Source organism: Fusarium proliferatum, assembly GCF_900067095.1.
Source record: "Fusarium proliferatum ET1 genome assembly, contig: FPRO_scaffold002, whole genome shotgun sequence".
NCBI classification, from domain to species: domain Eukaryota; kingdom Fungi; phylum Ascomycota; class Sordariomycetes; order Hypocreales; family Nectriaceae; genus Fusarium; species Fusarium proliferatum.
Window position 1 is genome coordinate 2499251 of NW_022194791.1, and position 25837 is coordinate 2525087.

The following is a 25837-nucleotide window of genomic DNA, read 5'->3' on the forward strand; positions in this document are numbered from 1 at the left end:
TGCCGCGGCTGCCCATATCCGGCCGTTATTTCCAGCGCCGCCCACTGCCAGCAGCCGAGTTCCGGCGACATAAAATCATTCCCACGTCAGTTTAAATCAGCAACCCGTATCAGCTCAGATTCCAGTCATTATTCCCGGGGTCTTCCACCTAAACCTAAAGTTATCCCCAGCCCAGAGCTATCAGAGCTCCAGCTCCAGCAATAGCTAAAGCTCCAGTCCCAGCTCCAGCTCCAGCTCTGGATCCAATCGAACTTCTTTTCGGTCCAGGTAAATCCCAGATCTCAGCCCCATTTTCCTTCAGATCCAGCTCCCACTCTGCAACGTCTGATTGACGCGCCTGTAATATCCTCAAAAAAGGCGCTCATCCACTGGACCGAATATTTTGGTGAGCTTTGTATCATCGTCAATGGATCTATCACAGCGGGCGCTTCCGCGTCACACTCATCACCAACCACCACCATCTCTCTCAAATCCTTCGCCCTCGCATCTGCCGCCTCAACATTCTACGTCTACGTATAGTCCTGGTCCCGTCGCCTCACATCCAACTCTCCCTCTTCCCGGAACTCACCCACCATCCTCGGCTTTGACACCAGGATCGGCCTCAACGTCCCCTGCATCCATCTCCCACCGTTTACCTTCAGCATCAGCTTCGACGACATCAAGGCATCCTACTGGCGATTATCTCCCTGACGCGGATGACCAAGACGCGTCGACACCTGTGGATGGAGAGGAACCTCCAAAGAAGAAGCAAAAGCGCAACAAACCAACTCTTTCATGCCATGAATGCGTAGAGCGCAAGACCAAGGTGCGACATTTCTATCCAATACATTTTCTCATGTTGTGTCGTGCTGTCTGCATATCATCTAACTCATCTCTACACATGTTCCCCATATGAGATGAGCCCACTTTACCCCGACATTATGGCTCAGTATGGAATTTGATGATCCCGGGTCGTCTGAAAATGCCCAATCAATCCCGCTCCTTTCCTTCTGTTGTGTGAGAGTGACTTTAATTACTAACATTATTCAAAGTGTGACAGAGGTCGACCTCATTGCCTCGCGTGTACGTGCACCTGGATCTTGGTTTGCTGGTTCTATACTAACTTTTAGCTAGGCATAAAACGACAGACTGAATGCCGGTATGCCCATGTCGCAAACCTTCTCGAGTATGAAGCCTCCCGACTGAGTAACTTTATGTCCTGGTTTAACAATCAAGTAGGGAGACCACCAGGTCGGCCGCCAATGGCCGCCGTATGACGAAACCTCCAAAGAAGAAGTCTGGTTCTAGCGGAAAGTCCCCCATTCCAAATATCGCAGATAGGGGTATGTCGAATGATCCCAGGGCAACCTCGCGTGGCGCTGTTGCCCTCTCCATCGGCCTTCTGTCCAACGTCCCCTATTCCTTGCCTTCTGCCAGTAATGTTTTTGGCATCGGGTCTGAGCACCCATTTGCCAACTACTGGACCTGTGAAGGGGGCTTGCCTGAGGTTATCTCAGTGCTTCCAGACAAGATTCAAGCCGATATACTACTTAGCCGATACTTCGAATGCGTTGACCCCGTGTATCCCATGATACATCGGCAGACATTCTATGCGGACTACGAACACTTCTGGCAGATGAATCAGCAAGAAAAGACCGACACAGATCCGTCCTTCATTGCATTGATTTTTGTCATGCTGGCCCTGGGAACTCAATTTGTAACATCGACTACATCCCCACAGGAGCGAAGGCAGACAGCAGAGTTCTATGCTTCGGCTAGCAACCAAGCTCTCCGTATCGCATCATATCTTAGCAGTGCATCGTTAAGGTCAATTCAGGCTATGGTATTGCTAGTTTACTTCCTTATCAACGACAACCATGCCTCAGATGGATGGGCATTTGCAGGTATTCTCATTCGGCAAGCTTATGCTATGGGTCTTCATAGAGATCCAAATATTGGTGGGTGACTGTTTTCTTTACTTGCTCTTTTCTTATACTGATTTCTTTCAGTGACTCCAAATGCCACCCTGTTCGAAAAGCAGCAGCGGCGTAAGGTCTGGCAAGCAGTACTTCTCCAAGATACTTTCTTGACCGTCTTACTCTCCCTGCCACCGTCTGCCACACATACAGATGTTTCCGTCGAAGACCTACTCGACGATGGCTCCTCGATTGCAAATAGCGACCCAACAGATACGGCATATATCCGAGGCTCTTGGACTTTGGCCAACTTGGTACAGGAGACGATTTGCTCGCCAAGATCATTAGACCTACCAATCTGCACTACGGCAAGGCATAAGTCCAAGCTGATTGCTGACTTCCGAGCTGTTTACCGTTCGTTCCCTGATGTATTCCGGTCTTGGGATCCTGATAGTATCACGGCGCTCGCAAAAACGAATAAGAGGGTGGTTCGCCAGACGCTGTTCTTGACGAGTAACTACTTCCATAACTTGATGCTTGTCCATGCTTCCGAGAGCCCTGATGTTCCCGTCAATGTTCGTGGTACATTGGAGGCAGCGCACGACGCCATTACAGCTTTCTTCCTTCTTTTCACCCTTCTTGAGATAGAAGCACGTGTTTGGTGGGTTTTCAATCACCGAGCTTTCTTGGAGGCGCTGTGTATCGGAAATGTCCTGAAGGAGGCTGCTCGAGAACCAGGTGGTGCAGATATGATGGCAAGGGATCCTCTCCTTGTCAGGGCAAAAGCTGATATCAGTGAGTCTTGATGCCTTTGTTGTTCCAGGTCTCCCTGCTAACATGTCAACAGCACGCATGATCCAGATCATGCAGGTTATGGGCGAAGACTCTGAGGTAGCGAGGACTCGAGTGCAGGTTTTGAGTGACTTTCTGGTATGAACGAGGCAGTGGCCTGTTTGTATAAAAGTGTTCTGGTTGATGACTGAATGAGAGACGTGAAGCATATTCAGGGGTAGCATTGGTCTAGTACGTCAGCAAATATCTAGCAAGGCATGTACATACCGAAGGCCATATTGTTCGATGTTCAAGCTGCGAGTCTTGAATACATGCTGGAAGATAAATAGATCTTAACACAATATATTACTAAAGAGAGTATTGTAGTGCTTCTTCGCTGTGCACTGCTGTTGTGTTTGTTTGAATTTCTTGGGATATATGTCTGATGAATGAACTATTCAAGTTGTCAGTGACAACAAGCAAGGGGAAGGAAACATCATGGTAATAATTTATTGGGTGTCTTGAAAATATTGAAGGCATTGCCATATTCAAATATCGCCAAGACAATCGAGGCAAGGAATTGCCGATGCCGTTATGCCCCACTCACGACACCAAAGACTCGGCCGGGGGCTGAAGGATGGACTCGTCAGCTCATGGCTAATGATTGGCCACTGGCTTAAAGTGTGGGTTGATTGATTGCGTCGCCCGACCCTTTCAAGATAAGGCCGTCAGCCAGGCTAGACTCAACAGGGCTCCAGGGCTGTTTCAGTGCCTAAGCCGTCGTGCGCTACAGGGCCATTACAGGGCCTGTTTTGGGAGGCATCCGCGTGGCCAGGCTCCCACATCCCGTCTAGTCGCGTGGGCTTTTTCGCTCTCATTTCCACGGGCATGTCATCACCTCGACTCTGCTCGTCTCGCATTTGCTCTTAATTCTTTTTTCCTGTTCATTGAATTAACGACACTTTCCCTCCTTGTCTCATTTTCGTATCATTCTGCCTTAAGCTTCTTTGTAGCGTGGCTGCCTGCGTTACATCCCCTGCTCTGTCGTGTAAGAGGGGTTTTTGCAGTTGATACTGCTCAGTGTCCTACGATACCTACCTAACAAGAGAGATTTTCGACCTTCGTACCTCACTATGCGCGGCCTTGCTCAGGCTGCCATGGTGCTAGCACCGACGTTGGTGTTAGCTCATGGACCTCACCATCCTCCTCCTCCGCCTCCGCCACCTCCTCCCATGGGATTTCTTCCCTCAGCTCTCGATGTCACGCCCTCAGCCTTCGTCACAGTCAAGCTCCCCTTGAGCGAATCCGAATCCTATCCTCTGGTCCGTCTTCGAGACTTGATTAAAATGCCATGAACTAACATATAATAGACACTACGATTTGATGTGGAGGAATCAGAAGAAGTTTGTGGTCCCGCCAGCATCACCCTCAATGGCGAACCTCTCAAGCAAGACGCCAAGGGTCGCGGTGTCGGATCTTTCCTCATCAACAATGAGACCACTATTTCAGCAGACTGGGATTTCGAATGCATCGGCCCCAAAGAGTTTCCCTTCGGCCAGTCTATGCGCTTCAATGTCAAGGCTCTCGACGATATGGCTCTTACAGAGGAGTCTTCCTTCTGGATGACTTTCAAGCAAACCGCACCAGTCCGAATCTCCGATGTTGGAAACGCCGCATATGTCTGGAGTCTGTCAATGCCTTTCAGCAAGGACAAGGAGTCATCCTCTGACGACAAATCCACCTCTACATCACCCCCCATCTGGGAGTATCCCGACCGCGATTTCCAGGACCCCGAGGAGGAACTTCAGGTTGAACTTATGGAACTGAATGCTTTGCACAAGCAGATTCTTCAGCTTGAGGAACTGGTGAAGGAGAGGGAGGCATCTGTTGCTAAGAAGCTGGGCAAGCAGTATCCTCCTCCACCCCCCTCGACTATGAAGAAGATCAAGCAGTGCGATGGCGTGCAGTGTGTTCTACACACTGTTGGTGAGGAGGTGCGACACTCGGCTCACAGATTCTACGATAGCATATTTGGACATCACCCACCTCCTCACGGCCCGCATGGTCCTCATCATGGCCCTCATCATGGAAACGGTACTCACCGGGGCCCTCATCCTCCTCATCCCCCGCCGCCGCCTCCTCATCATGGTCACCCTCCCTTCCCCTTCCCTGGAGGTCACCCTCCCCCTCCTATGTGCGCTCCTTGCCCCTGCGATCCTCATCACGGAAACCCTCCTCCTCCTCCTCCTCCACCACCACCTCCTCCTCACCACCGGGGTAAGCCTCATCATGACAGGCCTGAGCATGGTCACGGTGGTTTCGGTGCTAAGGATCATGAAGGCCACCACCCTCCACCTGTAAGTTTAATGCCTCAACCAGAAATTGAATTCGTCCCGCTAATTACTCTTCAGCCTCCTCACCATCCCATTATTGTCATCCTTGGAATCGTGACCATTGCTCTCGCTCTTTTCTGTGCTATTGCCATCGCCTACATTCACCGCCGTGTAGCGCGTCTCAGCCCCGAGGCTCGTCGTGCTATCCGCCGGGCATTCCGCCAAACTCGCGACGAGCGTCGTAAGAACTCTGCTCTGAAGGCTGCTTACCGTGCCTTTGTTACCCGATGGATCGAGAATGAGGATGATGAGAAGGAGGCTATGCTTAACGGTGAGCGACGCCGACGATCATCTTCCTGCAGCAGCGTTACCATGGAAGAGGAGATTGCTTCCTTCCGTGAGGCTGCTCAAATGGTTGAGGGCATTGTCGCTGCTGAGGAGGGCCAGCACAGCCATGCTCGTTCTTACAGCTACGCTGCCGGCCCCCCTGTTCCTCCCCCTACTTCCCACCACACTGTTGCCACAGTATACCCCGGGTTCATGGAGACGGATGAAAACCTTCCTGCCTACGACGACGATGAGCGTGATTCGTCGGTTGTAGCAGATGGATGCCGATACACTCCTGGCAGCTCCGATTATACCCCTTCAAACTCGGGGTCCAATGCCAGCGATGTCCTGGGGGATACTAAGAACTAAATTAGACTCAATGACCTTGGGCATGAATGATTTCCTTTGCATATTACTATGATACACCAGATTTCCTTATTTTGAATTTATGCGCATCAGATGTGGGATATTGGGGATTGTATTTACAAACAGCAAACGCTCTCGCTCAATAGAAGCTATAGCAATCTAATACCACAACTTGAAACGTACACCTCTATAATACTCTTGTCCTTGTGCTTATCCACGCATGCTCTTGTCTATCACCCGAATATGAACTCTTCGTAATTCTTGGCAATTTTCTTGACGCCTTCATCAAGATTCCAGCCCTTTACCTCACAGACATGTCGGTACATGTCTTCCAATGCACTGTCCATTTGTTCGCCGGCAATGTGAAGATCACTCTCCACCAGGACGCTGTCGTCAGGCAGGGCCCGTAGTATATCATCAGTCTTATTTCGGCTAGCATCAGTGCTTAAATTGACAGCTGTAGACAGCGAGACAAATATACGAGCTGGAATCGTTCGGTTCAGATACTGCCTCAATACTTCGACACTAGCACTGAATGAATGTAGGCATATTCGAGGAGGGTACGGCTTCTCACTGCCATCGTCGTCCTCGTCTGAAAAGTCCTCCGCACCCGATGCCACAAGACGCCGCTTTCGTCGTGTTATAACCTCCCGCTCATGGCCCTTCCACGTTGCCGCAAGCGTCTCATACAAGACGCCATGAGCTTGCACCCCATGCACACTGACAGCTCTGCCAGTTTTTGCAGCAAGACGAAGCTGTGCGGCGAGAACATCACGCTGGTGCTCTATTTTCACCCTATAAGGGCTGAGCTGTCGGCCCTCACGACCCCCTGGCGTGAGTGTCAAATCTCTCTCGACATGTTTCGATGTCAGCCAAGGTTCTGGTAGACGAAAAGCCTTATCAAGGCCGATCTCACCAACCAGAGCGCGAGGGTTAGCGGAGAGACGGGATTCGGTTGCATTGAGAAACGAGCTTATAGCGATAGGGCAAGGAAGAGAAGCAACAAAGTCTGGTGAGGGCTCTGGCTGTAGAACGGCATTGTAATGCGCTTGTTTGGCGGCATTGTCAGTCTCGGACCCGGAGGTGGGCTGAAATGTCGGAGTGTGGGCCGAGTCGTCGTAGAGTAGATGGGAAAACCATGGATGCCAGCCAAAGGAGGGAATAGCACAGGTCCCTGTTGATTCCGAGTTTTTTTGCAAAAGTGATTTGAGATCAGGATTGGAATGTTTGCTAGCGACATCCGCAACGAGCTCCTGGTCCTGGGCACGTGTTGCCATGATGGTCAAAGCTGCTGCATGCATAGAGGGTATATCGGTTATTGAAGCCATTGTGTCTGTTGGATGGCAGTGGGCGTCGCATATTGGCAGATGCCAGGGGAATGGAGGTTGGTCCCCTGCAAGCTCTGGCTTGGACTGCTGAGACTCTTCATGGTTGTGGGTGTGGGTGTTTTGACACATGTTGGTGTTGATATCAGTGTCACAGTGGTGTCGAGATAGTGGGGTTTATTTAGCACTGCAGATGATGGAAGTTTACGTCCACAGAAGCACACGAGGTTGTCACCCTCAACGGCCGAGGTCTGGAAGGCTTGAGGCTTGAGGCTTGAGGCTTTGAAAGACAAGTTTGAGTGATGTCAGCGGGGGAAGCTGATGTGGATCATGATGGGGACAGGCATTATCGAGGCTCCAAGTGGGGTTAACTTATGATGAGATCGGTCGATACAGTACGAACATATCCCATAAGCATTCAGTTAATCTGGGGCAATTTGTTTTCATGCGGTGGATATAGGAGGTTGAGCTTCTTGTTCGTGAATAGATTTCGTCTGCCTCGGCTTGTAATCACTCATGTGACGTGTGTGGTTGATGTTGGTTACCGATGTGCTTCAGTGGCTGTAAGTTGCTGTCCGGACAGTTTTTAGCGCAACCACCGATTCCAGGGTCCTTTTGTGTTACGGTCGATCTTCGCTGGGCGCAAATACTCGGAAGTTCAATGCAGTCAGTCAGTTTATTGATACGGATATCAGCATTGTGATAGGGATTTGATACTGCAAGTGCATTGAAAGACTCGTCATGATGTGCAATCATGCCTTATCGTTGCATTCCACCACTGACGTTGCTTTAATCTGTACAGTTTGGTAGGTATCATTGACCCTCCTTCTGCCAACATGAAGCTTCCTCCTACCGTTTACTATCACTTGCATCTCTCCCCGGTGCAGGTTCCCCGCACGAACCTTCCCTGTGGCTTGTCGCGTTGCCGTACGACAGTCACTTCAGACACCATAAAAATGGGCAAGTGCGGCATGCAAACCGACCTAAGCCAAGCCAGGCCAAGGCGAGCCACCATTCACATGTGATTGCCTCCTCCAAGTGTAATCCTCCTCACCTTAGACCTCCGTCGTTTTCCTTTACCTTTAGGTAGTCTTCTCCTTTCTTCCCATCTCCCGAGATACATAAAATTACGGCTTCTACTTTGCTTCAGCTACAGCTCGATGCTACCCTGTAGAGTCACATTCGCCGTACACCGACGCTACATTCTCGCCGGCTCAAGCACCTAATCCCTCCGCGGCGCATCGTTTCTAGCTCCCCGGAAACAATCTATCCTATCACGGCTTTGGGGGATGTCGACGCATCTCTCGTCCTAGAGCAGCATCCATCCATTCTATGTACATATCGGTACTCTACACCAACTAGTCGCCCTCCTCTCGGTTCTCTTTCTTTTCCCCCTTCCTTCTTATACTTTTATTTCCACATCTTCTTTCTCCTTATAGCCCGTGCTTCCATCTGTAACCACTAATTATACCGTCGACAACCTCCACGCCTCTGTACAGACAGCACTTCTCGAAGCTGTTGTGGTCATGTGCTGCTAGTCTCGTTCTGTAACACCATCAATATGGCACTCCTCAACCCTGTATATGCCTTCGTCGTGCCCTTCCTGTTTGTTGTCACGGTTCCTCTTGCTGTCTTCGCTGGTATCACAACTACAATCGCTTTCTCTGTTCTCATCCTCCGAGTTCTGGCTGTGTATCTCGACGTTGCTCTCTCTTTCGTTCCTCATTATTTGGGTGGACGTAAGACTCGCCCTTACCATCCAAATACTTATCATCCTCACCATCAAATCCTCGAACCGGCACCTGCAGCGCTCTATACCAATCCTGTACCTCCTTCTGCTGTTTCAACAGCATTTGAGTCCTCCTTGCGACGTCGTCGACATAGAAGAAGCTCCAGTGCTCTATCCACGGCAGGCACTACTACTCCAATCAGCGAAAAGGGACTTGGCTTACTACCAAGCATTGGTCCAGAGCGAGACTTCGAAGGGGTTGGTGGCTGGCGTCTGGGTGGTGACGATGAAACATGGACTACCATAAACTCACGGCTTGAACTCCCTGACAAGCAACACCTTGGGCGAAATCATCATCGTTCCCCATCTGGTGGCCCCACGACACCTGGAGAGGGCGGGTATCTTATGATGAAGGGTCGCAACCGAAGCCCCGGAGCAAAACGTTTAGCATCTCCTAATAGCTCTCGTACAAGAACACCTTCTGGCCCACGGATCGCTTTTACAAACAAGTCATTCATTGACAGTTACTTTCCAAGTCTCAAAACTTCTCCAAAAGGACTGAAAAAACTCCCGACTCAGGGTGTCGTCGATGCGTAAGACTGACTCAGACTCTTTGCGTTATCGCGTAAACTATTCTAATGATCTAATGAAGAGGTGTTGTTAAGGTGGAAAATGGCACGAGGACCAAAAGTGTCACAGAATATGGTAATCCGGGGGTTTTCATTGGCGTTTGAGCGAGGATTTGTCAATTGTCTGGATATATGATGCAAAAACAAGATATCAATGACTTCTGAAAGAAAATGACAAGGGCGAATTCCAATCTGCCATTACTCATATACTGAACTGATAAAATGGTAGCAATGTCCTATTCCTGGTATCTGCAACGCCTCCAACGCCAACCCAGCGTAAATACATTATCGTGATAACATTGGCCAACCAAAAAGAAGGATTTGTTTTTTAGAGAGTCTGCCAGAAGTAGTTGGCGTAAAAGAATCGCGAGAACTTCTTGTCCATGTTGACAACATGCACGTCCCCTTTGCGATCATTCCGAATAACAGCCTTGGACCACTCACCGTCCCTGTCGTCTCTCTCAATATCGATGCCCAGGCTTCGATACACCTTGAGCCTCAGCAGCACCTCATCATCCACTGGATCTCTGCGTCGAGCATTAGCTGCCGCATCGCCCTCCACGCCCTGAAGCTCCAGCTCGCGAAGACGAGCCTTGAGGTCAGCGGCCGTCAGAGCAAGGCGCTCAGCGTCGGTTTCAGCATCAGCAGCGGCTTTGGCGGTACGAAATTTCAGTGTGTCTAGACGTGCGATGTTGGATGCGTGATCCGCTGACGAGTGAGACGCAACGAGGTCGTCATGTCGCGATGTGTGTGTTGCGAGCTGCCGAGAGAGCTTCTTCAGTGAGGATTCTGCCTCACGAACGCGAAGGTCGCGAGCTTGTTGGAGAGTCGAAAGTGACTCTGTAACACGGGAGACGGCAAGTTTGTCTGGTGCGATATTGAAGTTTTCGATAGTATGATGAATGAGCTGGGTTTGTTAGCTTAGACAAGAGGGGGCTACAGGAGGAAGTACTTACAGTTGCGGGTTCTTCGGAGAGCAACATATTTGCAGCTGATCTCGAGTGCTCGAATCAAATGTGGAAGATTTTGTGTCAATGACAGCTGTAAACCGCAGTTCCTCTACAGTCTTGAACGGTGATGATGGTAAACTTAGTGTTTTGCCAACGCAACTCCATTTTGGGCTAAACACGTTTCCGTCGTCACGACGACAATCAAAGCTTATCTTATCAGCAACCACTTCTCCCCCACCTTATTTAGCCGAGCTTTCCCCGTCAAGCGCACAGCGTCATCGGGCCCGCCACAGCCAGACAAAGGTGAAGCCGAAAAGAGCTACCTCTGAATAACACGTGCAACCTCTATTACGTTACGTTTGCCATTCCACCTCGAAAGCCTCTTGATCCTGACCAAGATAATTGATACCAAGACTCCTATTCCTCCTACACAGAACACACCTTCACGTTCTTTGCCCTTAAGGACTTGTTCTCTCAGAATGGTAACCGAACTACCATGTGAGTTTTAAACTGCATGACGATATTCTAGCTTATACTGATAGCCTCGCTAGATGCTCTCGATGCCGAGACGTTAGTCCTTTGCTTTGAATATACGACGATTTCTTTATCCTGACTGACGGCGACAGACCGCTAAATACCTCTGAGCTTAATGTACTAAAAACGCAATATGAGCGCGAGGGTGAGATGGTTGGCATCCAGACCAAGTTCAACTACGCTTGGGTAACCATGCTACGTCTTAGCCTACGAGTCATCACACTAACTAAATCTCAGGGCCTCGTCAAGTCCAACCAGCGAAACGACCAGCAGCTCGGTGTGCGTCTTCTCTCGGATATCTTCCGCATCTCCCCCGAACGTCGCCGCGAATGTCTCTACTACCTTGCCCTTGGCAACTACAAGCTCGGCAACTACGGCGAAGCGCGTCGGTACAACGACCTCCTTCTTGACAAGGAGCCTGCCAATCTTCAAGCATCCAACCTACGCCAACTTATCGATGACAAGGTTGCCCGCGAGGGGCTGATGGGTGTCGCTATTCTGAGTGGTGTTGGTGTTGCGGCCGGTGTGGTGGGAGCATTTATTCTGAGGAATGCTAGGAAGAGGTAGATGACGATATTGCTGGGAGGAAAACATGTAGGGACATATATTGCATGGGCGGTTTCTGGGACACTTTACTCACTCTTCACTATAACCTCTGGATTGGGCCCTCTTGGAGTCTTGACATTATGAGATATGCTTGCACTACAAAATGAAGCGACCATTATTACATACGTTAACCCACTTTGAATAAGTTTATCATCAATCACCCTAATTCCATCACTGTACACTAAGGTGACAGACAAGACATCGGCGGTTGGAAAGTCACATTCGATGAGGTAATACAAATTTGCTAGATGTCTTACCACGCGATGATTTTCACATGTTAACGTAACAGACAAATGTGTTGGAACAAGAAAGCTAGACAAATAAAACAATGTTAAGGAAACCAAGAAACAAGCCAGCTAAGAAACAAACCAAAGAGACGACGCATCACCATCTAGGGAATATCATCTGTCGAGACATAAATGACCATCCTTGTCTCAACAAATGTACGACTAAAATACAACAAGCTGCTGCTCGACAACCTCCTTGGCATCGCCCATCTGACCCTGTCTAATATCGTCCATGACCAAGGCACCATTAAGCCCGAGGGAAAAGAAAGGGGTATCCGAAGGCAGAGTATGTGAGCAGAGCAACAAGGTAATGTAGGCAGAGCACAAGGAGAGAGCATGTCACCCTAAAAGAATATGGCGAACCAGATGCATAAAACATATTAGCATCTATAACGTCTCTCCCAACGAGAAGCGCTCAGATTGAAACGCCTTTCGCCAGTTTCCCTGCTGTTCTTCTCTCCAAAAGGTATTCTCATGTGACAGATTAGAGGTGAGACCAACAGGTTCTCAGGTTTGGTTTGACTCAAAGCATGGTCAGAGAAAAACGCTTGCCTGCAACTTGAAGTCATACCGAGACTCCTGCAAAGCCATATAGTCTGCATCTCCCGTCTTGCATGACTAATCTTCATAAATGACTTTTGTTCCGTCTCCGTACGACAATCATTCCATGTGGCATATGTGATGTGATGTGATTAGGAGACAATGTTTTGTTTCTTAATTAAAAAAGGTGAGAGAAAGAGGCGACAAAGAAACGAGAATCGAATACAACGAGGGGCGTCGAGCTGGTATTGTATGGGCATCATGGGTACTCAGACATGGATAACGAAGGAGTGAAAGAATCCGCAAATCGTGAAGAGGCTGGAAGTTTAGCGAAGAGAGAATCCCTTTCGCTTGCCTTCCTTCTCTAGTGGCCGTCCGCTTTCGACTCGCTGCTTCTTGTCCTCGAGCTCCAGTCGTTGGCGGTCGAGTTGCTCCTTCATCTCCTTGTGGCGGGCGTACAGTTCCTCTTCGGATTGCTTGAGCTTGCTCTCCTTCTCTGCCACCTTCTGTTGGAAGACCATTTTCATCTCGGCCTCCATCTTGGCTAGCTTCTGCTCGTGCAGGGCACGCTCCTCCTCCTGCTTGACAGCAGGGTTGACCTCCTTGAAAACGCTGGGGTCTTGCGACACGCCCATGGCGAGCAGCTTGTCGGTACGGTAGTTCTCGTAGAGTTGGTTGTTGGTGTGCTCCTTGAGCTCCTCCATGTGTGTTCGGATGAGCATTTGTCGAAGCTTGACAAAATCGCAGTGCTCCTCGTTATCCACCTCAATGATGCCCCAAGGGTAGGCACGACCCCGAATCTTGCGACCATCGGCGCTTGTGATCTCGTTGTTGGCACCAACAACAGCGAAGGGAACCTTGGACATGATCTCATTGTTCTCGGCGATCGTCTCTTCATCATCAAGCTCGTATCGAGGTCCCTCGAAGATCTGGATGCCATGGTGCTTGATATCGGCGAGAATCTTGGTTGGTTAGTAATTGAATAAAAGTTGGTAATCGAGCAACTTACTCGTGACTTGAAGGCAGCAATCTCCTCGTCGGTAAGAGTATCAGCCTTGGCGATGACGGGGATCAGATTGACCTTGGTATGAAGTCGGCGCATGACCTCAATGTCAAGAGGCTTCAGGGAGTGGCCGGTGGGTTGGATAAAGAAGACACATGCGTGAATACGGTTGTCAACAATGTTCATGCGGTTAACCTTGTTCTCAGCATCCAAGTAAGAGTCGAATCGCTGCTCGATGTTGTCGACGATAGGGCGCCAGGACTCGTCGTTGTTGACGAAATCGCCGAAACCTGGTGTATCGACAACGGTCAGGCGGAGACGAACACCTGCCTCCTCAATGTCGGCACTAATGGACTGGATAGTAACAGTCTTGGGAATAATGTCGAGGCTGGGTCCCTTGCGCTCCTTGGGGGGGTACAGGGAGGTGTTGAACAGAGTGTTGACCAGAGTAGACTTGCCCAAGCCAGACTCACCTAGATTGGTGTTAATCAAGATCGTTCACATTTCAATCATCTTGTACATACCAACAACCATCACGTTGAAGTTGAATCCCTTACGAACACTCTTTCGGTGCCATTGGTTAGGTAGGTTGGCAAAACCAACATAGCCAGTAAGCTTTCTTCGGACAATGTTTCTGTTGTCAGCCGGGGGAGGTGGCTGAGATGGAACTACACGACAGTCAGTACGAGAACAGAAATTCACGTAAAAGATAAACCTACCGTTAGCAGGCGAGGCAGAAGGGGCCAACGCCGGAGATTCGCTGCCGGGAGAAGCTATTAAGACACATGTTAGCATTCATTGCAACCACTGATACTGAATATTATGCTGTCATATGTAGAGACACAAGGAGGAGCCTGACTAGGTGAATAATCCGAACTCGTGTTGCGAGGATTTCCCTTGGTAGAAGCCTCGACTGTGAGATGATCGCGGTTGGGCTTCACATTAGTTATCTGTTCAGCTGGCCCACTTGTTGCAGAATAGATATATAGTTCGTCGAATGACACTGGCTTCATAGGGCTTAATGTCGGCGGATCCTGGATGTCCACGTCAAGCATACTGCGATAGTGGCGTACTGTCGAGGGTCGAGGGGATGAAGGAGAAGATGGGCTTCCATCGTCTTGGCTCAATGGAAAACTAATAGTTCGCTTGGAATCCCGCGATACCTTTGGCGATGATCCGGCGAGAGGTGTGGTTGCCATGAACGCGAGATTTCTATCGAAATGCACGCTGCGGGTGCGAGCCTTGACGTGCTGTACCAAGTCGAATGTCATGATCGAATTTCAGGGGTTGGAAGTGCTGATTCTCAACGAGGAATGCTGTCAGGACCAAAAAGGGGGCTAAGAAGATAGACCCAAGAAATTGTAGATGATTCAGAAACGAATGTCGTCGAGCTTATCGGAAATCGATGGATTGCACGGGATGAAGGTCAAGATTTTATCGAGCTCCCGGAGAACAAATCATCCTCGTGGTCGAGTTCGGAGGCTCTTTCCGTGGTCTCTACTTGTCGCTTGTGCCATGTGGTCTGACACACGCGTGCATAAAAAGAAAGAATCATCTTACCCATGTTGAATTATCAAGAACGGTCGAGTTGAAAAGGCTCGTAGGAAAGTGCGTGTTTCTAAGTTGAAAGTTGGTGGTTAGCTACGTCAGGGGAAAGGCCAGCTAGATAGGTAGCTACACGAGCTTGGTGGAGTTGTCTCGAGCGAGGCAACGAGAAGGGCCAAACGACAGCTGACAATCTCCGGGAAACAAGCGCAATGTGGTGATGAGTGTACAGTCGAAGAGAAATCGAACCGATCGAGGGTGCTCCTTCTCAAAATCGTGGTCGGGCAGTAAGGAGTGGGACGAGGATAGCTACTCACGGAAATACCAGGAGACGCGTGTCAATGAGCGTCGCAACGAGTGAATACGAAGAATAGAAGGCGGCCTCGGGTTTATCAACACGGGACCTACTCTCACGCACGATAAAAGGCGATCGAGAGAAGAGTAGCAATGATGAGGCTAGAAACGGGGGGTAGGGGAAAAAAGAGAGAAAGTAAAGTGAAGGAGAAGGATGGGAAATTTTGGAGGTGACAAGCGGACCAAGCAAGGAGACGAAATTCTGATGTGCTGTGCTGTTCTCCCAGCAGAGCAGCCTTTGGGCAGACAGCCGTGCTGTAGCAAAAGGGGTTTAGATGAGCTAGTCCGAGTTGAGGCACATGTGGGTCTCCCAACTTACATGATCCAGGGGCAGGCTCTGGAGATTTAGCGGATAGGGTCGCTGAGAGCCTGCTGTCGAACTTCAAAGGGTGCTGCCTCAGCGCTTATGATTGGTTCAAAAGGCACGGCTCCAATTAACGACGTGGGACAGGGGTCGTTGAATGGTAAGATGGGAGATTGGGGAGGGAGAGCTCTAGCTTCACCTCAAGCAAATTACTGCATCTTGGCTATCGGCATATACGTACCTGTATCATGTTGTAAGCGGCCCTGCGGCCATACAATTGACTCTCGATACAGCCTCTACTAGGTAAGTTAGAGCTTCTGTCTGAAGCTTGACATCATTTGAATTGCCGGTGAGGGCTAACAAATGCACATATGCATGTGGCCGGACCTCCTTACATCGGTCCATTCCTCAGGCAAGCTTGGAGCTCGCCTGAGGTACCTGGTTGTTTCTATAAAGGGGAATGCTACTCTAAGTACCTGTTCCTAGCTCGCTTGTGCTTCAAGTATCGATCATCATTCTCATGCTGTAAGTTGCCTTGGGTATTGATAGGGGTTATTCTCTCCTATTCGAAAGAATTGTTCGATAGTTACGGAGTAGAGTCAATTCCTTCTTGAGTCTCTCATATGTGTCATTTGTCTTTGATCTACAGTATTATTATATTTTTACATTTCGTTATCATTGGCTGCTTTCTAGCGGTATAGCTCAGAACATTTACAATTGGACTTTATCAGAGACAGATTCCAAGACATACGCAGATCAATCGTTTCCGAAGAGGTCAGGGTATCTTCTCCCTTCTCTCTCGTGGCCAGAATGCCGGCCTGGTATTGGATCACGGGATACCATGTTTTGAACTATTTATTTGCTCGTCCTATCCGTACCGTGGCCACTTTGATATTGCCCACTCACCGTCAAGTCCGGTTGCGCCTCAACCGCTCCCACGTCTGTGTTCCTCGTTTATTGGTTTCCTTTCCTCGTCAAAACATCAAACATCCGTTCCATTCAAGCTGTTCCCTCTGTGGGTCCGGGATCAATTACCCTTCACTGTGTTCTAGCTTCTCTTCAGTTACTATACTGGGCTTGCCCCCAGTAACCTAACTTCTGTCATTCACGGAAGGGCGTGACGATGAATTCTACAGGACTGCCATGCGCAGATACGTGAAACCAACAGGCTTCTGCATGCTGATATGCCAATCCTATAGGTGTACGACTGCATAATTTTGCAAGAGTTTACTGCATCTGCCCGTAAAACAATTGTAATACCTGATATAGGTATCTTGTGAAAATCTTTGAGAATCCTACACGCTACCACCTCCATGCCCTTCTTCTGCATGTATGACACGAGCGTATATACCCGTACAGCTCAGGTTTTATATAAAGGGATGTGGAAAGGAGGTACTTTGTATACGACGTGTAATTACATTCCGGACAAATGTCCCTAGTCCAAACGAGAAGTCATGTGAAGTATGTAGGGTCGACCTGTGAAACGTTTCGTGTTAAACAAAAATTCCATACAGTACTATAAAGCAGTGCATGGAACCTCTGGCAATATAGTTTAACTTAATAATACATCACTACATTTATAATCTCCTATGTCTATTCCAACTGTCTCTAAACTCAGATAATTGCATTCATAACTTCCAAGCACTCAATAGCTCAAACTATCACATCTGTAGTATTGCAACTATGTCTGCTGCAGATAAAGGCATAGTCACTGAGAGCATACAAGTGGCATCTTCTCCATAGCTTCTCGTACTGTTACGAGTGAAGCAGTTCCCGAATGAGGCTGGCCAAATATCTGCTGAGATGTTGCCGTTCACTGGCGTGGTTCTCTGCACCTTTTGCATGTGTTTATTTGAGTTATAGCTCAATCTTTCTTCTCCTTCGACACTATAAGTACATCTCATTTGACCACAAAGTAAAGGTCAGAAATTATCCCAGACTACTTAAAGTAGAGACTTGAAGACACAAGGTGCAACAATAGGGTTATGTAAGACTTGAGGGTTGCTTGTGGTTAACAGACATATCAGTACAGGGTAGGAGAGCTAGCTTCAGTTCAACTTGACCAACGAAAGTTATTAACACCCAATGTTAGGATTCGAGGATCTAACACATGTGATAACACAGCACAACAAAGGATAGGCAGAAAAAGACAAGACCTGTAGACTGTTACTTTTACGAGTAGAATATTGTATCTATAAGCCCCACACCGTTCTAAATGCCAAATGAGCACCAAAACCCTTCGATGCCTGTTTTAATTAACATACACGCCACATTTTCGCTTCTAGTAAAGGTATAGTACACTGGTGGAGGAGCTGCCCAGATTTTGACGGCTCAAACTTATAGCATGATCAAATCGTCTCAGTCATCCTAAGCGAGGCCAGCCTGCTGGCTCGCAAAGAAGCGTTTCGACTCAGCACATCTCTCGCTCTTACATCCAGGGCATCGAAGACCCATCTGCTTCGAGCAAGCCTGACCTGCTGCCAGGTGCGCCTTGGCAATGTCGGCGAGAGCTTGGATAAAGACAGGACTACCGTTGAGAGACTCAACCCGCTTGACAGTTTCGGGGTGACCACTGTCGCCGATGACTTCCTGATCCAACTCATATAGAGTTTCAATATGGTCGGACGTGAAAGCGATGGGGATGAGCACCAGATCCTTCTGACCCTTGGATATGTAGTGCTCTACACTGTCCGAGGTTTGAGGTCCCAACCAGGCCGACGGGCCGACCTGAGACTGCCAGCACAGTCGGTAAGGGTTGGAGAAACCGAGGCGCTGCATGACGGCGTAGACAGTGGCCGCAACTTCAGCAGGGTAAGGATCACCTTGACCATGTTAGTGACTGTCACGAATATAAGTGACTGAGCAACAAACCTCGGTTAACGACAGACATGGGTAGACTATGCGCAGAGAAGAGCAGCACAACATCCTTTCTTCGCTCCTCAGGGTATTCCGCAAGCTTGGCCTCGATGTTTTGGGCAAAAGCCTCAACCAATCCACTGTGGTTAGGCCAACGGTCGATTACACTCCAGGTAATGGTACCGTCACCGGACTCCTTGTTGGTCTTGCCTTCAAGCCGGTGCCTCCACTTCCACAGCTCATTCAAGCTACTACCTGTTGTTGAGCAAGAGTACTGAGGATATTGTGTGAATGCGACAGCGCGACCACCCTTTCCATTTCCAAAGCCGTCCTTCAACAGCTGCTCGTACATTTCTTCGGTTAACGGGTCCGCGTATCGGAAAGCGACATAGGGCTTGTGAGGCGCAGTCTCGGGAGAGATCTTGTCCAGGATCTTACACATCTCGGCGTTTTGGTATTCAGACCACTTTCTAATTGGTGATCCTCCACCAATGGCAGAGTATTGCTTGATGATTTTGGGTGTTCGCCGCTTCGAAATCAATGGACCAAGATAGTTTTGTAGAGGGCCGAGAGGAATTAGATCGCCGTCGGCCTGTGGTGGTTGTCAATACACATGATCCGGGGGTCTCGGTGTTTTGTTAAATGACTTACAAAAAGGCGGCTCAAAAAGTCGCCAACCTCATCGGTCGTCGAAGGCCCTCCCATGTTGAGGAAGACCATGGCCGTAGGGCCCTTTGATCCAGTAGCATCTTGAGTGACAGGATGGACGGGAGTGGCCAGAAATCGCTTCTGAGTAGCGATTTGGGGTAGCGCAAGTCGATGCGAACTGGCCTGTGAAATGCTCTTACAGAGCTGGCCTCCAGATCTTCGCAGAGCCATTGTCGATGTACTGTCACTGACTTCAAGAGACAAGGCGTGGGCGGGACAAGAAAATGCAATTTATTGATCAATTGGGAGTGGTGCGAGGTTTGGAATCATAAAACAGCTGAGGGGTGTAAAGAAATCTTATGTTACGTACATGCAACTAGTGCCGACGGCGATGATGCACGCATCTCCATGGGCTCCGGGATCGCCTACAACGCATCATATCGGGATTTGGCTGCTAGGAGTGACTTGCTTGCCCCCCCCAGCTTCTGTGGTGCAACAGGTACTGCCGAACAGGGCCTCACCAACCAATCATGCAATTGGTAATCGCTCAGAACTGTGCACGTGAGCTCGCGACAGGCAGCGCGTCGGAGCTTGTCATTAGCTCGCGTTTGCCTAAAGCTGTGACCCGCTAGCATGGGATCTCTCATCAGCTCTTAAAGTCAAGCTGACCATGGGATGAGATTGATCGGGTTTCACTGAAAACAACAGACATCAATCGCATCAATATGGCTGATAAACAGTCTTGGCGAAAAGAAGACGAAGATGAGGAGGAGCAAGAACTCGATGAGAACGTGAGTTGATCGAACATTGGTACTCACCCCAACTCCATATTGATCCACCCATAGAACTATAAGGCACAGAAAGATGCCATCCTGCTTGCGATCGATGTCAGCAAATCTATGTTAGAGCCACCGCCGCCCTCGGACTCCAAAAAGGCAGATCGCGACAGCCCTGTCCAGGCGGCCTTAAAATGCGCCTATCATCTCATGGAGCAACGCATCATTGCTAACCCCAAGGACATGATGGGCATACTTCTCTTTGGAACGAAGAAATCAAAATTCCAGGACTCTGTAGAAGGTCCAAGTGGCCTAGGTTACCCTCATTGTTATCTATTCACCGATCTCGACGTGCCTGCGGCGGAGGATATCCAGGCCCTCAAAACCCTTGTCGAAGACGGCGAGGATGAAGATGAGGTACTGGCACCTTCGGATGAGCCTGTCAGCATGTCGAATGTGCTATTCTGTGCGAACCAGATCTTCACAACAAAAGCTGCGAACTTCGGCAGTCGTCGTTTGTTTATAGTAACTGACAACGACAATCCCCACGCATCTGACAAACAGGCAAAGTCCGCTGCAGCGGTACGAGCCAAGGATCTGTACGACCTTGGGATCCTGATAGATCTATTCCCTATCACCCGTGGAGATGAGAAATTCGACCTCCACAAGTTTTATGATGTAAGGATTGTTTTGAAGATACCAGGGAACCAGCTAACACGCAAAGGATATTATCTATCGTGACCCTGTTGGAGAGGCGAACATGACAGAAGTCCGAACCTCGAAATCTGGAAACGGATTGACATTACTCAACTCGCTCATCTCAAATGTCAACTCCAAACAAACTGCAAAGAGAGCCCTGTTCTCAAATTTGCCATTCGAGATTGCTCCTGGGCTACGCATCTCAGTGAAGGGGTATAACATTGTTCATCGTCAAACACCAGCGCGCACTTGCTATGTTTGGCTGGACGGTGAAAAGCCACAAATTGCTACAAGTGAAACTACGCGAATTGCGGAGGATAGCGCCAGGACCGTTGGAAAAGCAGAGATAAAGAAGGCGTACAAGTTCGGCGGCGAATATGTCTACTTCTCTCCAGACGAACAGAAGTCATTGAAGGATTTCGGATCACCCATCATTCGTATCATCGGCTTCAAACCGCGCAGTTTGCTCCCCATATGGGCAAGCACTAAGAAGTCTACGTTCATCTTCCCCAGCGAAGAAGATTATGTTGGTTCGACCAGAGTTTTCACAGCACTCTGGCAGAAACTTCTCAAGGATGACAAAATGGGTGTCGCTTGGTGTATCACTCGAGCTAATGCGCAGCCAATGTTGGCCGCTATCATACCGTCTAGAGAGCGGTCTGACGATGGTTCGGGAACACCATATCTACCTGCTGGACTTTGGATCTATCCTCTACCATTCCAGGATGACCTGCGGAATATCAACCCACCGAGTGAAGTGCTGCGAAGTTCCGGAGAACTTACGACACAGATGCGGACTATCATCCAGCAACTCCAGCTGCCAAAGGCTATGTACGATCCATTGAAATACCCCAACCCCGCGTTACAGTGGCACTACAGAATCCTTCAGGCCCTTGCTTTGGAGGAAGAGGTACCTGAGAAGGCAGACGATGCAACGGAGCCAAAATACAAAGCGATCAGCAAACGAGCAGGTGGCTACTTGGAAGAATGGTCTGAGTCTCTAGAAGAAGAGTCTGGTAAAGTTGCGAACAAGAAATCAACAAAACGTGAAACGGACGATGAAGACACGGAAAGACCGGTAAAGAAATCCAGAGGTTCATCAGAGAAGGCAACTGGTTCTTCCTTCAGTATGGCTCAATTGAAGGCCGCAATCGAAGGCGGGACAATTCAAAAAATGACTGTCGCTCAGCTCAAAGATATACTAGCTACCAAGGGTATGAGTACTGCCGGACGAAAGGTAGAATTGATCGAGAGAATCGAGGAATGGATAGAGGAAAGTTCATGAGACTGAGGTCGAAGGGTACAATAGTGTGCATTATTGGTGCTTTATATGAAGAATGTGTGGCCGGCGGAATGGGCGTTTATTATGCTACTTTGTAGGGGCATTGTTTATCAACCTGCGAGCCCTTGATCATATTGAATCAAAACACTAAGGAGAATGACCCCGCTCATTTGCTTCTTATTGTTACTGTGATTACGAGCTTTTTCTTTCTACATGGAAGCTTTTGAAGCCTTCGAAGCTTTCGTGATCACTCCCTTTTCATCACATTCACCAAAGCTTCATTTACTCGGTAGCAACACCATCAGTTGAACATCCTAACAAACGAATCATAAAAACTGCCAGAGTTCATTTCTATTCGCTTTGATCTGAGTATCTCTTTGAAATATTCCAATACGAAATATGGCGACTGCAGGCGGGAGGATAGATTCATCCTCTATACTCACACCCCCTTCAGCACCCGTTAGTGGCTCTCAGTGGCGAAGCGCTCAAGTCACGCCCACTAAACGTCAGCTAAACACTCCCCGACCCCTAACCCCATCTATCAAATCCGTAGCTCCACCATCACCCACCTGCGCGTTCGTGAGCCCGCAAACGCCAGGACAGCTTCGTCCGAGCATCGCTTCGGCAACACTTGTCACCTCATCACCTCAGAAGGAGCCGGGCGCTGACGAGTATAACTCAAGGCTGTTGCGTTTGGCGCGACGCCGGCCAACTTGCGGGCAACGAAAGACCATGGCCGATTTCCTCGCAAGCCTTGGTCTTGGCGGCGCGCAGACATCCGCCGCGTCAGGTAGCTCGCAATGCGGTTCGGTCGAGGAGCTCCAGCTCAAACTACGAAGCATTCTAGATGCCAAGGCGACACCGACACGGGCCGAACATGTGGCTTTGACAATCGAATTGAGAGCCACGGTACGATTTCAGTTGCCTGTGTCCGAATCCGAGAACGGGACACTCGAGAGCCTGAACAACATCGATCCATCACTGGGAGGAACGCAATCTGTAGGAATGAATGGCAATCGGGATGAAGGACAGCTATCGCACGTGGTCTTTGCCAATGATACGCTCATGAACCAGCCGCAGGACGATCCGACCCTGCAACGATCTGTCGCAAAACATATCATTTCAATAATCAGCTCAGCCGATGGGAGTACATGGACCGTTCGAGAGGTGTCGCGCGGTACACAGGGTTGGACTTTTACGTATTTGTGCAAGGACTCGTATCAGCAATGGACTCGACAGAATGCAAAGAACCAAACAAAAACAATAGTAGGAGAGTTCAGTCAGAGAGAGCCTGACCCAGTTCTGCATGGTAAGTTCAGAGCGCCATACGAAATTCTCGACTGGCTGACAATGCAAGATAGCTCGGCCTGCTTTTGACTGTCGAGGATCTATCACGATTGCCTTTAACCGCGGCAGTCGCTCCATCACCGTAAAATACGACCATACTCCCTTACACAAAACAGTTGCAGAGCTGGCAGCCCACTTCAAGCCTGCTCCTCGTCAAGTGGGACCAGGCGCGCAGAGACTCCTAGAACAGCAGCAGAAGGCAAAGGAGAAGACGCCGAGGAAACCTAGAGGTGAGAAAAAAGACAAGAAGGAGCGAAAGAAGCGGGATTCTACTGTGAAGGCGCAAGATGAGAATGGTAATCCCCGGAAACGAAAGAAGAAAAGCAATGGAGCATCTCAACCAGCGGACTCAGTAGACGGGCCGATGATCCCCCCAGATTATCCTGGGGCACCAGCAATCGATGGGCAAAATCAAGGGGTCCCATCGTATATGAATGGTGGAGAAGCGCCCGGCAATATTGGGCAGCAAGGATTCAACGGTTATCCTCAAGGGTTGATGGGGGACGCAACGACGAATGGAACTTCGTCTCAGCAGGCAAACGGCCAAATGGCTTCAGTTGCTTTTCCAGTTAATGTCTCAGCAGCTGAAGCAGCACGTCGAAAAGAGGCAGCCACGACAATGCTCAGCAACGCTGGTGTTGATCCCACCACATTGTCTCCTGAGCAGTTTGGTATCTTCGCCAACCAAGCACCAGAGTTGCAACGCGAGTCACTGAACATGCTTGTCAAATATGGTGCAGAACGCCTACGCATTGTCCATCCCGGCAACAAGGAAGGCTCAACACAGGCAGGCTCTTCAACACAGAGCAGTCAGACAACTTCTACCGGACCTAGAACTACCAAAGAGCTAGTGCCACAGTCAAGTGCTCAGAGCAACGCGAACACAGATACTGAGACAGCAGTAGCCCAGGCTGCTGATGGCACTTCCACTCCTAAGCGTAAGAGGAAGAAGATGGGCAAGTCGAGAACAGCCTGTTTCCCATGCAAGGCACGGAAAGCAAAGGTAAATGCCACTCAAACTAATTAGACGCTACCGAACTAATAAAATTAGTGCCCGAGGGAGAGACCAACCTGCACCGAATGTGCGGATCATGGGACTGCATGTGAATATGCACCACAGAAACCAAGAAACAGGACAACAAAACCCAAGAAGTCTGAGACAATCGTTGTTGATGATGATGATGATGATGATGATGAAGAAGAAGAAGAAGAAGAAGAAGAAGAAGAAGAAGAAGAAGATGGCGATGAGGAGGATGAAGAGGTAGAGCAGCAGGAAGATGCCGAGGGAGAAGGTTCTGAGCAGGAAGATGACGAACAACAAGACACTTCACAGGACTACTCATACCCTCAGATGAATATTGGAAACATGGTCACCAATACTGATGCAACAACTCAAGATACCCAGTCCACACAGAGCAACTACTACCAGCCTGCTTCCGGGCTTGTTCTTCCTCAGCCAGACCCTTACTCGACCAGCTCTCAAGCAATGAGCACATCGGTACCGCAGAGAGGTAACTACTCTCATAACCTGCCAGAAGTGACACAGCCCATGGTCCACCCGGCCCCCCCTATCCCAGCCCCTGCTGGTACGATCGCTCCCTCTGAAACAAGGCGATGGACCGCCTTTGGTAGCGGTAGTGTTGGTGGAAGTAGCACCACCAGCAAGACACGAAGAAGTCTTCCGTCTGAGCCCAGCCAAGCCAATGTGCAAAACATGCCTGCAAACCCACAGCCATCGGACTGGGCTCAAACTTCTAACACGACTATGCCTGCAACCACAATGGCATCCGTCTCTCCGCAGATGACATACGAAACACGCTCAAGTGGGAGGACTCGACAGAAGAACCAGAGTCTACCAAATGATACTCCCCAACAAGCTGCACTGCCCAACACGGTCATGCAACAGGCTCAGGCACGTCAATCGCCCGTCGCTGCCGCAGCCATGATGGCACAGACCCGTAAATCCCCTTTTCAACAAGCTGCGGTTCCTCGCACCACTTCTAGAACAAGCCAGCGAAACCAGTCTCGCACACCTGTAACTGAACAGGCACGAGGCTACCAGCCTCCTTCCGACATGGCTCAGCAGCAGAATCCACGAGGGAGTGCTCATTACGATACATCGCATATGTCCAGTGGTTCTGGCTATAATGACTATGGGCGTCAAAACAGTACTAGCACCAGCGGAAGCCATCAACCATCGACCACCATGAGCACATCCTACCAGAGTACTCCTTCCACTGCAAACCAGTGGTCTAATTCTTCGAGTCGAAACGATCGCCCATATGGCACAAACCCATCATATCAAACACCTAATATTTACGCTCAGACAACAGCGTCTAAGCCAACGGCGGCATCCCGCCAGAACTTTAACATGCGTTCAAACACACAACAGCATACTCGTGCTAGCAGTGGTTCATATAACCAGCAGCAACCACAACAGCAGCAGCAGCAGGGTTACCCATCATATTCTGGATCTACACATCAAAGCCAACAGGCTCAAACATCAAACCAGCAACAGCCGCCTAGCTGGTACTTCCAAAACTCGCACAACCCTTCTGTGCATTCTGGGGGCCATTCATCTGGCTATAACTATGAGCCATGGACAGGCGTTTAGGAGCCAGGGTGATCAATTGTACACAACTAACTATTCATCTATGGCTTATGAGCGGTGAAGAAATTGCTATGGATGGGTTTGGCGAATCGGTTTATTTAGCGCAATGATGGCATAAAC

General features: G+C 49.4%; 10 protein-coding genes across 10 annotated transcripts; 6 read left to right on the forward strand and 4 right to left on the reverse strand.

The window, feature by feature from the left end:
• Window positions 1–406: 406 nt before the first annotated feature.
• FPRO_02963 (uncharacterized protein) lies at window positions 407–2831 on the forward strand (the record flags this gene model as incomplete). The annotated part of the gene is made up of 6 exons (XM_031226878.1): window positions 407–805; window positions 1032–1062; window positions 1114–1165; window positions 1219–1937; window positions 1989–2690; window positions 2743–2831. The coding sequence occupies 6 exons, from the start codon at window positions 407–409 to the stop codon at window positions 2829–2831; spliced, it is 1992 nt and encodes a 663-aa protein (XP_031077370.1).
• A 968-nt stretch (window positions 2832–3799) lies between these two features.
• On the forward strand, window positions 3800–5695 carry FPRO_02962 (uncharacterized protein; the record flags this gene model as incomplete). Its single annotated transcript, XM_031226879.1, has 3 exons — window positions 3800–3988; window positions 4037–5023; window positions 5078–5695. 3 exons carry the CDS (start codon window positions 3800–3802, stop codon window positions 5693–5695), a joined length of 1794 nt encoding a protein of 597 aa, XP_031077371.1.
• Window positions 5696–5925: 230 nt separating this feature from the next.
• On the reverse strand, window positions 5926–7020 carry FPRO_02961 (uncharacterized protein; the record flags this gene model as incomplete). Its single annotated transcript, XM_031226880.1, has 1 exon — window positions 5926–7020. The coding sequence occupies one exon, from the start codon at window positions 7018–7020 to the stop codon at window positions 5926–5928; it is 1095 nt and encodes a 364-aa protein (XP_031077372.1).
• Window positions 7021–8578: 1558 nt separating this feature from the next.
• FPRO_02960 (uncharacterized protein) lies at window positions 8579–9343 on the forward strand (the record flags this gene model as incomplete). Its single annotated transcript, XM_031226881.1, has 1 exon — window positions 8579–9343. The coding sequence occupies one exon, from the start codon at window positions 8579–8581 to the stop codon at window positions 9341–9343; it is 765 nt and encodes a 254-aa protein (XP_031077373.1).
• A 360-nt stretch (window positions 9344–9703) lies between these two features.
• On the reverse strand, window positions 9704–10358 carry FPRO_02959 (putative kinetochore protein SPC24; the record flags this gene model as incomplete). The annotated part of the gene is made up of 2 exons (XM_031226882.1): window positions 9704–10282; window positions 10332–10358. 2 exons carry the CDS (start codon window positions 10356–10358, stop codon window positions 9704–9706), a joined length of 606 nt encoding a protein of 201 aa, XP_031077374.1.
• A 446-nt stretch (window positions 10359–10804) lies between these two features.
• FPRO_02958 (uncharacterized protein) lies at window positions 10805–11426 on the forward strand (the record flags this gene model as incomplete). The annotated part of the gene is made up of 4 exons (XM_031226883.1): window positions 10805–10823; window positions 10877–10895; window positions 10952–11045; window positions 11097–11426. 4 exons carry the CDS (start codon window positions 10805–10807, stop codon window positions 11424–11426), a joined length of 462 nt encoding a protein of 153 aa, XP_031077375.1.
• A 1192-nt stretch (window positions 11427–12618) lies between these two features.
• On the reverse strand, window positions 12619–14859 carry FPRO_02957 (putative cell division control protein CDC3; the record flags this gene model as incomplete). Its single annotated transcript, XM_031226885.1, has 5 exons — window positions 12619–13254; window positions 13302–13768; window positions 13820–13963; window positions 14015–14068; window positions 14856–14859. The coding sequence occupies 5 exons, from the start codon at window positions 14857–14859 to the stop codon at window positions 12619–12621; spliced, it is 1305 nt and encodes a 434-aa protein (XP_031077376.1).
• Window positions 14860–17865: 3006 nt separating this feature from the next.
• On the reverse strand, window positions 17866–19233 carry FPRO_02956 (putative ferrochelatase; the record flags this gene model as incomplete). The annotated part of the gene is made up of 3 exons (XM_031226886.1): window positions 17866–18320; window positions 18370–18946; window positions 19006–19233. The coding sequence occupies 3 exons, from the start codon at window positions 19231–19233 to the stop codon at window positions 17866–17868; spliced, it is 1260 nt and encodes a 419-aa protein (XP_031077377.1).
• A 494-nt stretch (window positions 19234–19727) lies between these two features.
• FPRO_02955 (uncharacterized protein) lies at window positions 19728–21762 on the forward strand (the record flags this gene model as incomplete). Its single annotated transcript, XM_031226887.1, has 3 exons — window positions 19728–19793; window positions 19848–20456; window positions 20503–21762. The coding sequence occupies 3 exons, from the start codon at window positions 19728–19730 to the stop codon at window positions 21760–21762; spliced, it is 1935 nt and encodes a 644-aa protein (XP_031077378.1).
• Window positions 21763–22158: 396 nt separating this feature from the next.
• Window positions 22159–25720, forward strand: FPRO_02954 (uncharacterized protein; the record flags this gene model as incomplete). The annotated part of the gene is made up of 3 exons (XM_031226888.1): window positions 22159–23068; window positions 23121–24109; window positions 24158–25720. The coding sequence occupies 3 exons, from the start codon at window positions 22159–22161 to the stop codon at window positions 25718–25720; spliced, it is 3462 nt and encodes a 1153-aa protein (XP_031077379.1).
• Window positions 25721–25837: the final 117 nt, after the last annotated feature.